Raw genomic sequence first — 16224 nt, 5'->3', positions numbered from 1 at the left:
TTTGAAAGTGAATATGGAAGAACTATGAAATAAAGTAAATAGATGAGCGTCATTTTGTTATAAAAATACATGGCGAACGCATTTTATCTGATCCCAAACAGGTATAATCGAATATACATGGTTAAAGGAGCACTCTGATTTGACAAATTAAAAAGTCTAAAACGATTTATCTCTCTAAATCGAACTTTTCGTCATGGCCTCCATGGCGAAGTCGGAAGAGCAAGCGTCTAATAATCTTAAGGTTGGTGGTTCACGCCCATCCCGCATTACTTTTTTAAAGTCCTTTTTAGACTCAACCTTAACGTAAACAAATCATACATATAGGCGATTTAACATATTTTGGAGGGCGTTTCGTCGCGTCTCTGCCGTTAGTGGTGTAATTTTCAAAACGGAAGTGAGGCCACCGCGGTTCTGTGAGGCCACCATTTTTTGGCGAAAGGTTGCTAGTTGCCCATCGGTGGTTCGCAGACGCTTAGAGCATAGGGAAGTTAACATCAAATATTTTTTTCTTTGATTACTGAGGAAAATAAATCCGAAAATTCCGTAATCAAAGAACAACAATTTGAGAAATAAGAAGAAAAATTGACAATATCATCTAATAGCGATCACAATGGTTGTATTCTAAATGTTATGCCATTCTAGAAAACGAACCTTGCTACAGTAATATATATCTCAGCGAGACATAGGGCCATTTAGATCTCCGCCATGGGAGAGATTCATACAACACACTAATTTTCCATGAAACCTGTTTACACAGAATATTTGCTGCCTTTACCTAACAACAAGGTATGTGCTACATATTTTAATTACCTTTCCCGCCATATATACAACTCATTCTTCAACAGATACACCTATGATTTTGCATTATTTTCTGTGAAAACCCTACTTTATATATTTCATTTATTCATTTATAATCCTAATCATTTTGATAATGCCCACCCTTTATACATAGTGCATCAATTCTACTAGTAATACGTTGATTTTATATACAACAAAAGCCCGAAGTTATTCTTGAATTACCAGGTAATAGGCTTTTATGATCAAATATAGCATGCAGAAATCGTAAGATGTTATTTCTGTTCTTAATAATTATAATATGTTTAGTTCTATACTAAATATCATCTGAATAGAATATTTGTAATTGTTTCTTGTATTTATTAGGAATTATACTCACACTCACAAATAAGTAAACATTCTCTTCCACATTTAACCCAGTGCAATAGACATCTCTTTGTGGACAAACAGCGACACAATTCAGAGCAATTTCCCCACCTTTACAAATATTAATGTCTTTAATATAGACATTACCACTTGTAGGATTTCTGATTCCTGAAAGAGTAGTTTTGTTTTAATGAAAGCAGCTTTCATTTCTATGGTCTAACTTCATATTCTATGGACTACTTGTCCTCTTCTAAACAAACAAACCATCTACTGTGAAGTAAGGTATTCGGAGGGGGTTCCGTAGTGTTTCGTCCCAAGGCAAAATCCGTAGCATTTCGTCCCGCTGTAGTACTGTTTCGTCCCAGAAGTGTTTCGAGTTATTTTTATTGATTAATAAACAGGCTAATAAGTAGATTTTTGTCCCAGCGATACACAGGTGATGACTTACACGAAAGTGATGGAAGATGTGTAATTATATATATTAGCTATGTTCAACCTTAAATGACACACTTGAAAAGTCTTAAATTTTCACAAAACAATTTTTATTTGTCTAGTAATCAGAGGTGGATCTAGAAGGTAAAACCAGAACCCAGACTATGATAGATATATCATGAGGTAATATAAACTTTTTAAAAATGTATAAATAAAGCTTAAATTATTTTTGTCACTCAAAAAACTGGGAGCCTAGATCCCCTGCCTCGGGCTACATCCGCCACTGCTAGTAATAATAAGGTGCAAAACATCGGCCTGACAAATACGTATATAGCATATAAGGAAGTAGGGGACTCTATTAGGATGTGTGCTACCTTAGCCTTTTTGAAGCCAGCAGAAGTGGAGGAAATATGGCTATATATTCACACTACTACAGAAGACCACGAAAAAAATTACTGAATTTTTCGACTACTTCGTTGACCAGTGGTGGGAAAATCTACAAATATCAGTTGACAAATGGAATTGCTACCAATGAAGACACCGAACAAATAACGCACCGAAGAAGTTTGGAAACATCGCATAAACTCAGTTGTGAGTAAACCACACTCCCGTGTGAAAGATTTGATTGTATTCCTGAGAAAAGAAGCAGAACCTTCAGATGGGAAGATTATGAGGATGTAGTTGAATTTAGAAGGGGGTAAAAGTATGTTTCGGTGCACGACAGAATTGTAAGAGTAACTGAGTCACTGGAAAAATATGGAGACGTCGGGAAGTTTTCAAGAAACATTTCTTACATAATCCACGTGGATTAAGAAGAAAGGAAAGCCGTTAGGACTGACTTATGATGATAATAATAAGCTATTGATAGTAAAGAACATTCGAATATCATTTGGTAAATAACAAAGCGCTGGCTACAATTTTATTTTTAGGACTAGGCCTTAAGATTTAAGGTCGATTTGCGGTAATTCCGTGGATTTTAGTAGATGTACTGTATCAACGAATGTCTGCGATATTTTAATTTCAGAACCGCAATTTAGTAAAGAACTCTTTGCTTGTTTCCTGAATACAACACTTTTAAAACTTGCTTCCATGATAATTCTTTTATTTATTTTGTAATATCAGTTTTACAAATAGTCCAACCTTCGACTATGACACTTTCTCGCAAGTTAACTGATAAGTATTTAAACAATAGAATAAATACTAAAAACAAGGTTGAAAAAGAGTTAAAATAAATTATAGATCACCACATTGACTTTCTGTACACACGAGAAATCAAAACATTCACACAGAAAGAAAATAGCCTTCTGAATGGGAGCACTTTTTGACAATTTTCTCTCTGGGTCAGATTTTTTTTTTACAAAAATAAAATGAACTAATAATAAACATATGTTTGAAACAAGCCTTAAAAATAGACGTGTTTAAAACAAATTTTAACGTTCGTTTAAACAAAATAACCGTGCCTAGAACCAGAGCCGAAACCAAGTTTTTACTCTTACTTAAAGGAAATTATTTTATATGATTTGTTAATGACGATGTGATATACAAGGTGCCGAGTAATGACTTACAGTGTACGGAGGAGCGTTTTCAAAATCAGAAACAATCAGGGTCTGAAATACGTGTTCGACGTTTTGACAGTGATGAGTTTGCTCAGTTAATCCCGCTTTTCTAGCCAATCGGATTAATCATGACGCGACGGTGAGAATAAAGATATGAAAACTTGAGGTGTGATGGGACACAAACAAACTGTTGTTTGCGAGGGAATATTAAAATTGAAACTAAACAAGGGGAATAATAACATTTTTGAACTTAAAGCAATTGTAGAATAGGGGCTTAAGTTGTCAGAGCTTAACGAATTTCGCCTTTTTCAAAGAATGAGCACTATTAACATTTTCATATTAATGCTTTCAATTTGAGCGAATTTATAGGAATCACTTCTCTATTAACTACTTCTATCACCAGGATGTTTTTTTGTGTTTACGTATCTAGTTGTGTGAGTTGTGTGATATTTTTACTTAAAACACACACACAAGGGTATATATACCCTCTACCAATATGGAGACCGTCATAAAACGACCTTTTTGCAACCGGTAGAACGGCTGGAGTATAGAAATTCTTTTTGGATATATCGTCTCTAGACATTGAGGACGACACCGTCGTCAAATCTTTTTCTTCAAAATTGATGTATTTCTGCCTGTTCCCACACTGGCGTTCTTCTGGAGACAATTCACTCAAGTACCTCTTCGGAGTCCAGTATACATGTTTTTTTGGGTACAGTTTCAGGCAATTTCTGCGCCTATTCAAGCAGAAATACCAACGTTTGCTTGGACGTCCAATTAGCCTTACAATGAAGAGGACTTCCGGCGAAGCTATGTATAGATGTTTTACGCACCTCTAGTTATGGCAACAGATATGTATGTATTGATCTGATAGAGCGACGAGCTCTTTATTCTGTTCGTTTAGCTTTTTACTATATACAAGGAGTATCAGACCACCCATCCCAGGCACTTTTCTCGCCTCGTAGTGCACGTAGACACTTCAAACAAAAAATGAACGACCAAATCGTATGTGAAGAATCAAATAGTGTTGCTTCCGTATCCAGTGGCGTAGCGGGAATACTTCCACGGGGGATCAACTTCAAAAATTTTAAATGGAATACTTCCTCGGGGAATCACCTTCAAAAAAATTATATGGAAAGTGGTATCAGTTTCGATTTCTTTGGAAGTATTATTGAAAAACAAGCAATTTTGCAGGAAACACTTTTCGTTAAATTCTACGGTTTGGCATCTATGTGTGCTATTTGTTGTTGAATTGCTATCAGACCACCCGTACCACGCATTTTTCTCAGTTCATACTTCGTAGTGCAGATAGATACTTCAAACAAACAAAAAAATAAATGACCAAATCGTATGTGAAGAATCAAATTGAGATTCTTTCATATTCAGTGGCGTAGCGAGAATACTTCCGCGAGGGATCAACTCCAAAATTTCAAATGGAGAGTGGTACCAATTTCGATTTATTTGGAAGTATTATTGAAAAGGAAACAACTTTTACAGGAACATTTTTCGTTAAACTCTACAGTTTGGCATCTATGTATTATTTGTTGTTGAATTGCAACTAAGAACACAGTTTTAGTTAGTAATGACTCCAAAAGAACATCAGAAAGCACATGTTCTATTAAATAGTTGTTGAAAACTCTTTACAGCATTCAGTATCAAACGTTAGTGAATATCTCGTCTACTTATCAACAAACGAAAACAATATTACAGGACAGTACTAGTTTAAATTTCGGAATCTGAACCAATTTAAAACAGAAAAACAGAGAAAAACAAATACGGTATTTGAAAACGAAGGGAGGAATGGAGGATAAGACAAGACGCACAGCCATTCACGATATCCCAAAGGAAAACTACACCCATTTAAACTGCGACTTTTCCTTCCCCACAATCGTGAATACAAACTAGTATTGTGTGGTCATTTCTTGAACATGGATAAGAATATTGCACTTTGTTGTTAGAACATATAAAAAAAAGCATTGTTCATACAAGTTGTTGCCCTAGCACATTACGTCTTGCTCATACTAAACTACTTAAACACTAGATTTCAGGCAAACTGTATTGATCGTCAAGAAGCCCGAGGCTTACTTTGAGTTCGATGAACTACACTTTCTGAGAGTACGGTTAATCTCTGTTGAAATGCAGAGTAGCTTTCCATTTTCACCTCTTTAGAAACGCGAAAATAAATGCCGATTTTCAAAATGGCTCGAAATCGAAAGCAGATAAGTGAGTCGTGATAACGGTATCTCATGTAAAATAATATTGTCTAGGGCGCTCTTCTTCCACATTTCGATTATCTTTTATCTATTTCAAGATATCACATAATTACTGTAAAATTAGCGGTATTTTAATTTCGCCGGGATGAAGACTCTTAAGCATTTATGTTTAGCTAGTCTAACTTTTTAACGATATCTTCTTTGTGAAGCAATAGTTCACTTCATCTCATACATACGTAGAGTCTTCTTTGGAATTTAGAGACAGAAGCTCTGTACAGAAATGCAATTATTAAATATTATTCTACACGTTCCTAATGATTTATCATGATTTCTGCGTACCTCTTCCACTGTCTTTCACAATAGCCTTTTCTAAATCCATAAATGCTCATTCTGCATAAGAAATTATTTATTTAATCAGTAAAAAGCAAAAGTTAAATCCATTGTACATTATAACATAATAGGATACATTAAGTATAATAGAAAAATATATATTTTCTTATTTTCCTTTCCATGTTGTATCCTAGGGACCGAGAACAATGGTGGTGTCCCAGGTCCTTCCACGTCGCAGTGAAACAGTCAGAGAGAGGTTTCCTGTCTCTGCCTGTTTTTGTCCAAATCTGCCGATGCCGATCATATTCAGCCTCGTGTGGTAATGGTAGACCTGCTGCCCCCTACCACAATATCTCAATTCATCTGGCTCCTACTTCTAAAGACCTGTCCGGCATTGGAAGCCCTCTGATAGCGAAGCTATCTCCAGCATAGCTCTTGGGATCATTAAAGCATATACAGAATCATGGCTCGCAAAATTCCTTGTTTCCAACTCCATAGCAGTAGCAGAGTTGGCGTGGGTCAATGAAAACTTGACCCACGACCCACTGACCCACCACCCACTGTGACCCACGACCCACTGACCCACCACCCACCATGACCCACCACCCACCGTGACCCACCACCCACCATGAACCACTCTCATCCACTTTGACCTACTCTGACTTACCAAAATCCATCGTCATCAACTCTGAACACGATCCACGGCTTCTTCTGAACTGACTAAAGAGTTTACACTTGTAATAAAACAAGACTGTGAAATTGTCACTAATCGGAGTTTGAATTTCTAGTCAATCGCTCAAGCACCACTCTGTTACAATAACGGTGGATCTGACCTTTACGATATAAAATGGTAAAATGTTTGTCAGTGAGGAAATTGAAACAGTTCGAGGTGGGGGGAAATTAGTGTGTGCCTAAAATATACTTGTACTAAAAGAGTATTCTTGCAAGTGTTAATTTCTGAACGTATTCCAAAAGAAACTTCTATTCGCAGAAAAATACCCCTGTACAATATGGAAAAAGTTATGGTTTCTCAGTTCACAGCATTTTTCTCACAAAAGACTTGAAAAATCAGTTTCTCATAATGTATAAAGGCGCTCGGGTACCCTATGTGAGAACATCTCCATAAAATATACTCATAATTGTAATTTGTGTAATCACTAAAACACAACGTTAAGTTATAAATATGCATAATTGCAATTATAATGAATATTTATTCAAAGTAGTTTACCTAAAGCAAAGAAGAGACTTACTAAAAATTAGGTACAAAGTTGAACAACACAATAAACCATTAGTAATACAAATATACATTTTCCGTAACTCGTAATTTTCCACCTTAAAACAAGTCTGAAATCGGATTTATTTCCTGTTGGTAACTTTTTGGCGGTAAATCATCCGCAGTGGAATGATGTCCATCCTTCATCCAAGAAATAACTAGCTCGTCTACTTTGAGCATATCTAGCGGTGGGCCATTAACATTGATGAGCAACAAGTTAGACAATGTTTGAGCACTTAGTCTATTTCTAATATCAGTCATCTGTAAATTCATAAGGGGAAATCCCCATTCCCACTCTGTCGTGGAAATTGATAATACTTCTACCCGATTTCTGCAACTTCTCATCGACAATCTACTTGTTAGACTTAAGTCTGATAACGATTTTTCTTGGTCAGGTTTAAAATACTCAGCAAGAAGTATCATCTCTCTATCACCATACAACATCTTTTCGATATCGACCATGTCAGTTGGCAATGTCGACTCATGTAGAACAGAAACTTCATCTACCACGCCTTTGATAGGGAATGTTGTGAATAAATTATCAATTAAAGCCTGATAAACTGATGATTTCTTATTTGTTTATAAATTTAATTTTTTGTAATTACACATGAAGGTTTGATGCCATTACCAAGTTCCTTTCCCCGTCTAGAAAGCGAAAGGTAACGAGGTTCCTGGAAAGTGTTCAGAGGTGAATGGGAATTTCCCTCCTTCGTCAACTTCAATTACACACTGCTGTTTGCCATGTGCCAAATTACGATGAATTTCAATTAAATTATCATAGTACAATTATTTCCTTGTTGAATTATCAATACTTTTCAGTGGAAAAAAGGATGAAATTTTAAAGTTCCAAATCAAAGTAAGTATACCAACGTAAAGGGAAAAAAGTATAAAAATTTCCATACAATTATGCGTACAATCCAAACTTCAAATTTCCGTGTAATTAAGCTTACAGTACAAATTTTATGCCTACTTTTCTAACAACTTTATGGGTTGATTGCCCTGTACTGTAAGCGCTCCATATAATAAACATAAGCTTCAGCAATTATTACAGCAGAAAGCAATGGATATATGAAGCCAAGCATTGTATTTTTTGTTTCTGATTTTTTTCTTAAATAACATCGATCGTTGTCGATCATTTGTACAAACCAATTTTCCATATATAGAAAGTGCCCTCCCCCCACATAAAGGAGAATTTAAAAAATGCTAGGACACATTCTGTTTATTTTCAATAAAGAGTTAATACACTGAATTTCAGCTCCGTAAGTTTAACGGCTTGCGAGATACTCATTTTTTTTTCGCAAAAATTCGGATACTCACTACCTCCTTAGGATATTATGCATTATAATGAAAGCAATATAACATCCCAATTTGTATTAAGGCCTAACTATATACCAAAAGTAATTTCATTTGATTTTGCAATTTGACCGTTATGATCAGGCACACATAGTTACATTCAATTTTTTTATATAATAATTTATATATTACAGTGATTCAAAAATGTATTTTTTCCAGTAGTTAGCTCTAAAAACTCACAGGTCTCGAAAGCCAAGTAGTAGTATAAGTCCTATTGCTATTATTACAATTTAAAATATCAATATCCAAAAGTGCCTGAAGTTCTTTTTCCACTTGGTTAAATATACTCACCTCAGGTAGGTAGACAGAAACAAGTGGAAAAGAAAGGGAAATGAAGGTCTTGAAAGTAAAACGGAGACAAATTTACCAGTCTTCAGAAGATACTGTCTACAATGCAGTGAGCAGAGAGGGTCTGTAGATCATACTGAGTCGGTGGGTCGCAGTGGGTCACGGTGGGTGGTGGGTCACAGTGGGTCACATGCTGTTGACCCACGACCCACTGACCCCTCATAAAACCTGACCCACTTGACCCACTGACCCACTCCATCTCTGAGCAGTAGTGCAAATGGTGGCAACTCAGGCCAGTTAGCAATACAACTCACCAGATCATAAGACATGATAGTCGCGAAATTGGGCAAGTTCACTTACAAAGACGGAGGGGGGGGGGGTTCTTATGCAGGCAAAATTTTATTCCTGCAGTGCCTCGGTTGTCTCTATCTCAAAACTTTCCTAGTAACTCTCGTATACATATATAGCTATCTATCTATATACAGAGACTCACTTTAATATTCGGCCACCACATTGTACTGGCATTGTATCTTATATTATGAACTACAGTAAAGTAGAGTGATAATATTGTTTATGCTATGTGAAACCTCTATATTTTCTGCAACTTTTTACAAAAATTAAACTATAAAATTTTAACTCTTACGTACAAAAACCGAACATTCCTTATCAAACACAAAAATTATAATCACTTTAATATTCGGCCACCACATAATGTGCAACTTTCTTGTCGCTTGCTTCGATGCAAGAAAAAAGTTTTAATACCTAATTGGATACTCTTTATTGTGTATCACCTCCTTCAAGTGATTTTGCATACTTCCAGTTATTTTTGCGGTATATTCAGCGGCAATATTGGCCCATTCTTCTGTTAACCTTCTCTCAAGTTCCTCCTTTGATGTTACCGCCACTTTCCGAACTCCAGGATCGAGTTCATCCCACAAATTTTCAATGGGATTGAGGTCCGGACTTTGTGGTAAAGTTTCAATAGCTATGGGGCAGTTGTACAGAAGCCTGTCACGCACAACATGCGCCTTATGTTTTGAATCGTTATCGTGATAAAATTTAAAAGTCTCGCTGATTCCAAATTTGTGCGCACTCTTGTGTAAAGTCTCTTTTAGAATGCTAAGGCATTGTTCTTTTGTCATTTTAGCATTTATAAACCTGAGTTCATCCATACCGATAGCAGATATGCACCTCCAAACCATTATGTTACGACCACCATATTTGACTGTTGCTTGTAAATTCAGTTTTCTTAGTTCTTCATTCGCCTTTCGCTATAACTTTGCTATCTGTCTTTAAAATGTTGAATTTGCTTTCCTCAGCAAAAATAACGTCATACCATCATACTGGTTCCTTTAACACATAGATTTTAGCGAACTGAAGTGGTTTCTATCTGCACACTTTGTTGACACATGGTTTCTTTGTAGCTACCTTTCCGTGGTATCCTTCGTTTCTCAGTACTTTCCGAACAGTCTGTGGGTGTACATCCTTTCCACACCCTCGCAACAATTCCGCTGCAATCTTCAGTGCACTTAATTTTGGGTTTTTCTTCACTTTTTTCACAATCACACGTTTGTCTTGTTCATTTAGCTTGCTAGGCCGACCCTTCTGCTTCATGGATTCTATCGTGTCTTCGTTCTTATGACGTCGCAAGATATCACCGACTGTACTTTGTGGTATATTCAAGAGACGAGCAATATACCTATTGGAATCTCCCTTTTATGACGAAAAATACCAGCTGGCTCTGCTCAAAGATTGTGTTACAACTTTTTCGCCCCATTGGAAGTGTTATACAGCAAAGCCAATACCCATTCACACTTTCTAACACGAAGACGAGAAAAGAGTTGTACATACACCTCCTTTTCCCACTCATATCGTTCTGTAAACTGGAGATACAGCAGTAAGATCATCAAGTCACTTTAGTGGCCGAATATTAAAGTGGCATAATATGAAGGCAGTTCGTAGAAACATAGCAGTTAGTTAGGCATAGTATGCGTTTACAACTTTTATATATTAGGAAATAGTACAGGAGACATGATAGTTGTTTCCTGTCATCGCTTAAAAATCCCTATGTATTTACATTAATGAGTCCTTTGATATAAATGACAACAATGTGGGGTGGCCGAATATTAAAGTGAGTCTCTGTACATAGGGTGTGGAAACTTCCCAGAACGGTTCAGTGTCTCGTGAAATATAATATATAGATCAGCAAAACAAAGCGCATGTTAAATAGCTTTGAAATACTATCCGATTATACCAAACGCAATTCCCTATCCCCACCCCTTGGAGGTATGGGGAATAACTTTAAAATTTTAAATGGAAACTCCCATTTTTATTGCACATTTGGATTCTTCAGGAAAAGGGACAGTGATTTGAACTTGAATTGAAAACAGTGCATTCACAGATGGCGCTTGAATCGACACACAAACAACGGGGTTTAGCAAAACGTTATGAAAATGGAAATTGTCGGGCCTGTATTCTGTGGTTATACGGTTAGCGTACTGGACTGCTGAGTCAAACACGTCCTGAGTTCGATTCCCGACTGACACTATATATATTTCAGATCAGAAAAAGTAGTAGCTCGCATAACGCTGCAGAATAGGGTGATCTAAATTATTGTATGTACGTAACCTTTTTGTCTACGCTGTTTTGGGCAGAATATGAGTATACAACAATAAAGTAAAAGAAGCTATATACAACCTATAAACAACCATTTTGTCATAAGTCCTGTCACATATATGCACACATTGTTAATTTCTTTAGCATAAAAACAGAAGTTGAAAAAGCAATGAAAGTATACAACAAATAATAATTTTAAAGATTTATATTGGAAGGCAAGATTTTACATGTAAATAATGTTAGCTTTTATTGTTTCGCTTATAGAGCAAGGCCATAACTGTGATTATTTTTTGTGGTAATAATTGTCATGATTGGAAACAAGAATTTTAGGAAACTTAAAAATGGATCAGAAGATTGCGATCTTGGCCTTTAATTAGTTTTTCGATTAGGGGCCACAAAATTTTTGAACGGTCCCTAAATCAAGTTTTCATATTTTCTGCAGAATAAGTGCGTCATACTGAATTAAGTGATAGTTTGGGATATAAGACCTACAAGAAGATTTTTGATTTAATGTCTTGGATCTTTCGGGTCAATTGGATCACGACCCGCTCGGGAGAGTAATACTCCTGGAAGTACGTTTTTCCGCGCGCTACTCTAGCCAGCTGTTTTACGCGCTATCCTAGCCAGTTGTTTTAAGTTGGTCACAAAATTTATATCATGAAGTACAAGGGGAACAAAACGAGCCCTATATCATGGAGAACAAGGGCATAAGTACTACAACTACTTATCTGCACAAAAGTAAATAAATCACTTTTTTAAGTATTATTTTTCATATTATTTTAATTTAATAAGTGTTATAAAAATGTAAAAGAAAAACTTTCCTCGGGCCGGGTTTGAACTCGCGCCAAAAGAGACTTTTATTACTAGCATAGAGCCCTAGCCAAGGCCGACAGCAGCAAGCGTTTGATTTCTGTTATTTTATATGCAACTTGGCAAGAAGTGGATAACGCCAACCAATCAGAACTATGTTTCTCGTTTCTACTTCCGGGAGCATTACTCTCCCGAGCTAGTTCTATTGGATCGGGGGCCACAAATTTGTGAACGGTCCCTAAATCGAGTTTCCGTATTTTTTTTATACGGAATAAGAACATCATGCTGAGTTGAGTGATAGTTTGGGTTTGGCTACACTATGTGTAGTTCTCCAGATATAAGGCCTACAAGAAGATTTTTGATTGAAATATATTGGATCCTTTAATTTAAAAAAAAATCATACCTGTTATTGTTATATCTTACGATAATGAGTGTCACAATTAGAAACATAAGTTATACCTGCGATTATGTCCACCAATGTAGTTTTACCTACTCCATTTGTACCAAGAAGGACTGTAATAGAATTCATACACACATCTAAATTAACGTCATGTAGCACCTCTCTGGGAGCCCCATAGATGTCTTCGTAAATTTTCTGAATGTTTCTTACTTTTATTACTTTCTTACAGTTGCATTTCTCGAAGGTTGGTTTATCAATATCTGGGATGCATTGATCAGTCTCCGCACGTAACTGAAATGGAAATTGATATGAGTCCTGACATGCTTAACAAATTCAGTCCACTTTGACAAATTTGTCAGGAGAAAAAACATGGCAAAAATAAACGTAGGAACAAAATACAATTTTAAATAACAGTTATATGGACAATGTGTTCCAAAATCATGTATTAAATGTCACTATTCCATGCCGTCTGAATATTAAGGAATAATAATAACTTCAAATGAGTTTATAATTCCTTGTAAAACCATCTTGTTTCGCTTGTAAACATTGTATTTTTTTAATATCAAGGAAATTTGATTTATAAACATACTTTAATTTTAAATATCATTAATTTCATCAATCAATTAGTAAAACCGCACAATTACTCAAATATAAGTTTTCGCCTCAGGATACTCGCTGTCAGAATGTTGATCTAAAGAGGTACTTGTTAGGGATGGCCGGAATCGGCTCCTGGTGGAACCGGGTTTTCGGCTCTGAACGGATCAGGTTCCGGAACCGGGTTTTCAGATCCAGATCTCGAACCCATTCCGGAACTAGTTCTGAAAACCAGATGTCAAAGAACCGGTTTCTCGTTGAACCGAAACTTTGTGGCCATGCCTCCTACTGACGTTTGCCACTTTTCAGTTGACCCTCGAAATTTCTCAGTCCTCCACCGTTCTTTTCGGGAGAGGGAGATCCTGGAAAAATTTAAACATTTCAATATATTTTCCCATGGCTATTTGTCATGTTCAATTATTCGTAAGGATTTTTCAGTCGACAGGCAGCGACAAGCTGGTGGCGGCCGCTTGTCTCAATTGACTAAACAAACTGGATAACTGGCAAATTCATTGGCTAAACAGGCAAACTAGAAAACTCATTTAGCTGAACACCCACTGGTGAACCAAAAAAAAATTTCTGGTGGCACAAGCGAGTCTGGGCGGGGCGGGGAGGATTCAAGCGCGTGGTCTTCTTAGCAGTGCTTTGAAGGTCAACTTTGTAGCTCCTTTATGGGAGGGGTTTCGGGTCCACGTCTGGAACCGGTTCCTAAGATCCGGTTCCGGAACCGAGTATTCGGATCGCGTGTACCCAAAATCGGTTCTCCAAGAACCGGTTTCTTCTGGAACCGGTTCTGTCGGAACCGGAACTTTGTACCAATCCCTTGTACTGGTCTTGAAGCAGTTTCATTAACTTATGATACTCCAATGCAGAGCCGTGTCGTGGGGGGAGGGCGAGCGGGGCGATAGCCTCGGACACAGAAGTAAGGGTGCGCAAAATTCGGGAGGAAAAAAAGAAGGAAAGAAAAAAGACAGAAGAAAAATAATGTTAGTCATGTGAGGAAAGTGCATGTACACATATATAAAATGGAAGGAAAAAAGTAATAAAAAGTGCTCAAAATCAAGGAAAAGCAGGGATCATTTTCAAAAATTGTTTTACTATTCGCGCCGACCACTCTGGCGCTTCGCGGCAGATCTGTCGACCTTACTCCCATGTGTGGGGGCGCCGCCGTATACTCTCGGCCCGGGTGCTGATTGTCCACCGCACGGCACTGGTCCAATGATTCGTCGGAGGCTCAGGTAAATCCAAAATACTTATGAAAAAAAAGAACACTTCAAAAAATTGACCAGGAACGTAGGAACAATTTTATCATGTTTGGACTTAACGGGGATATGCATAACATGCTAACTTTGAAGCCATTCTTCACGGCGAACTAACAGTTTTTAAACAATAACGTTCTGGCCATAGATAGCAAATACTTGAAAGTTGATATTAACACGAAAAATTGCAATTTTCAGTGTCAAGTGGACTTAATCGAAGTATAGCATAACAGACCTCATATATTCAATAACACTAACACACACTGTCTGCAACTTCAACAACGATAGTTAGAATCAATGAGCATTTTAAATATCTGTTATTACTGTACTACTAACCATACCAAAATTATAAAGGTAATTTTGTAATGGCCAAGAAAGTTCTGTCGCTTTTTCACCCACCACCTTCGAACATAGACATGTCACCTAAGACATACTTGGAAGATCAAAAATAGTCCCCATCAGCATCGACGTTCTTCTGCCAACGTTCTGGAAGGCCATGGATTCCATCGCGAAGAAGGTATCAAGTGCATTTTGCACCTCTACAAGGGATTTCAACTAGTGATAGGGTGATTGTCCAAGGAATGGAACAGATGATAATCAGAAAGTGGAATGTAAGGAGAGAATGGCGGATTCAATAGTGTTTCACATCCAACGCGTAGAATGGTGTCCCGGGTCATTCTATCCATGTGGGGCTTAGGACACCTTTGCAATTCAGAAGTGCTGGCTCCAGAGTTTTAAGTTTTTCTTGAATGCTGACAATACACAGTTGCGTTGATGGTCTGGCCAGCTGGTAGCAGTTAACGATGCACAACGTCGCCAGCAGCCCACCGAAGAGACTGGAGGACCTTCTTCTGGTGCAGCTCTGGCTGTTTTATAACCGGTTCAGGGGATGCTAAACCAGTGATGACGGCGCCGTGGAGCTTCCTACAGCTTTCTCCTCTCATCACACGTCAACAACTTGTCCAAATGGCTCTTTCCTCAGAGAAGACAGCAAAGAAACACCAGTGTCTGCTCGCGTTGCCTTCTGGCCCGGAGTCAAATCATGTGGGACACATCGACCCAACTTCTACGTAGTACTTCCCATGTTGATTGAGGTGTTGCCGAATGGTTTCTCCACTCACACTGAATTGTAGTCCCAGTTCCTCACATGTGTGGCAACTGTCCGCATCAATTTCTGTCTGAAGATCTTCAATTTGTACATGTGTTGGCGTCCGGACGTGGTACATCTTCGAGTGTTTCGTCAACGTCCTTAAAGTTGTTTAACCACCGCTGTACTGTCCGCGTGGCCACGACACCAACATGATGAAAGAGATAAAAGAGAGAACAACAATTATAAAATACTTTTGATGAGTTCAATATATTATTATTAAAGCACGCCCAATAAACAATCTTTTGTACATATATGGGACACGGCGGGTCCATAGATGGTGGATAATGTAAAGACTCTCCAAAGAGCAAAAATAAAGAAAGGGAAAAAAGTAAGAGAATTAAGAGAAAATATCTCCCAAAACAAAACTGGCAACGTTATAACCGAAGGAGGGGGGATACTCCCGAAATAATGAGGGAAGCGTAACAATTTGAAGTGCCTAGGGCGCCAGGGAGGTTAAAAACGGCCCTGTAGGCAATCATTAACGATATTCAATCACTATTGGGGAAATCAACGATGAATCGTTGTGCGTTTGGTCACAGGTTAATATTTCGTCGGGAATTGAGTCACTAGAATAGAAACTTGAGTTGTCGTTCGAACATGATTTTAATATAAAAATAAGTTCAAGCAAAAAATGTCAGAATTGGCCGAAATATTTACAAAGTAAAATCACTACATTTTCTTACTTTTTAAAAGTTGATTACGTTAACAGGAGAAGTACTTTTATCGAATAAATATTTTAATGAAAACATTATTAAAGAAGTAGTAGGATGCTTGTCAAGTAATTAAAAC

At 37.3% G+C, this 16224-nt stretch overlaps 1 protein-coding gene across 3 annotated transcripts in view; it reads right to left on the bottom strand.

The window, feature by feature from the left end:
• LOC145663173 (ATP-binding cassette sub-family A member 17-like) overlaps positions 1-16224 on the bottom strand; it is a 379444-nt gene that overhangs the window by 234206 nt on the left and 129014 nt on the right. For all 3 annotated transcript variants that reach the window (XM_081729505.1, XM_081729507.1, XM_081729508.1), the window contains 2 exons: positions 12492-12723; positions 1175-1329 (listed from right to left, as the gene is read on the bottom strand). In XM_081729505.1, coding sequence (XP_081585631.1) covers positions 1175-1329; positions 12492-12723 — 387 coding nt within the window. The remainder of the gene's footprint in view (positions 1-1174; positions 1330-12491; positions 12724-16224) is intronic.

The sequence above is a fragment of the Thermobia domestica genome, chromosome 10 (assembly GCF_964235325.1).
Source record: "Thermobia domestica chromosome 10, izTheDome1.hap1.1, whole genome shotgun sequence".
NCBI lineage: Eukaryota > Metazoa > Arthropoda > Insecta > Zygentoma > Lepismatidae > Thermobia > Thermobia domestica.
The sequence above is the reverse complement of the archived record's forward strand: the minus strand, read 5'-3'. Positions and strand labels throughout refer to the sequence as shown.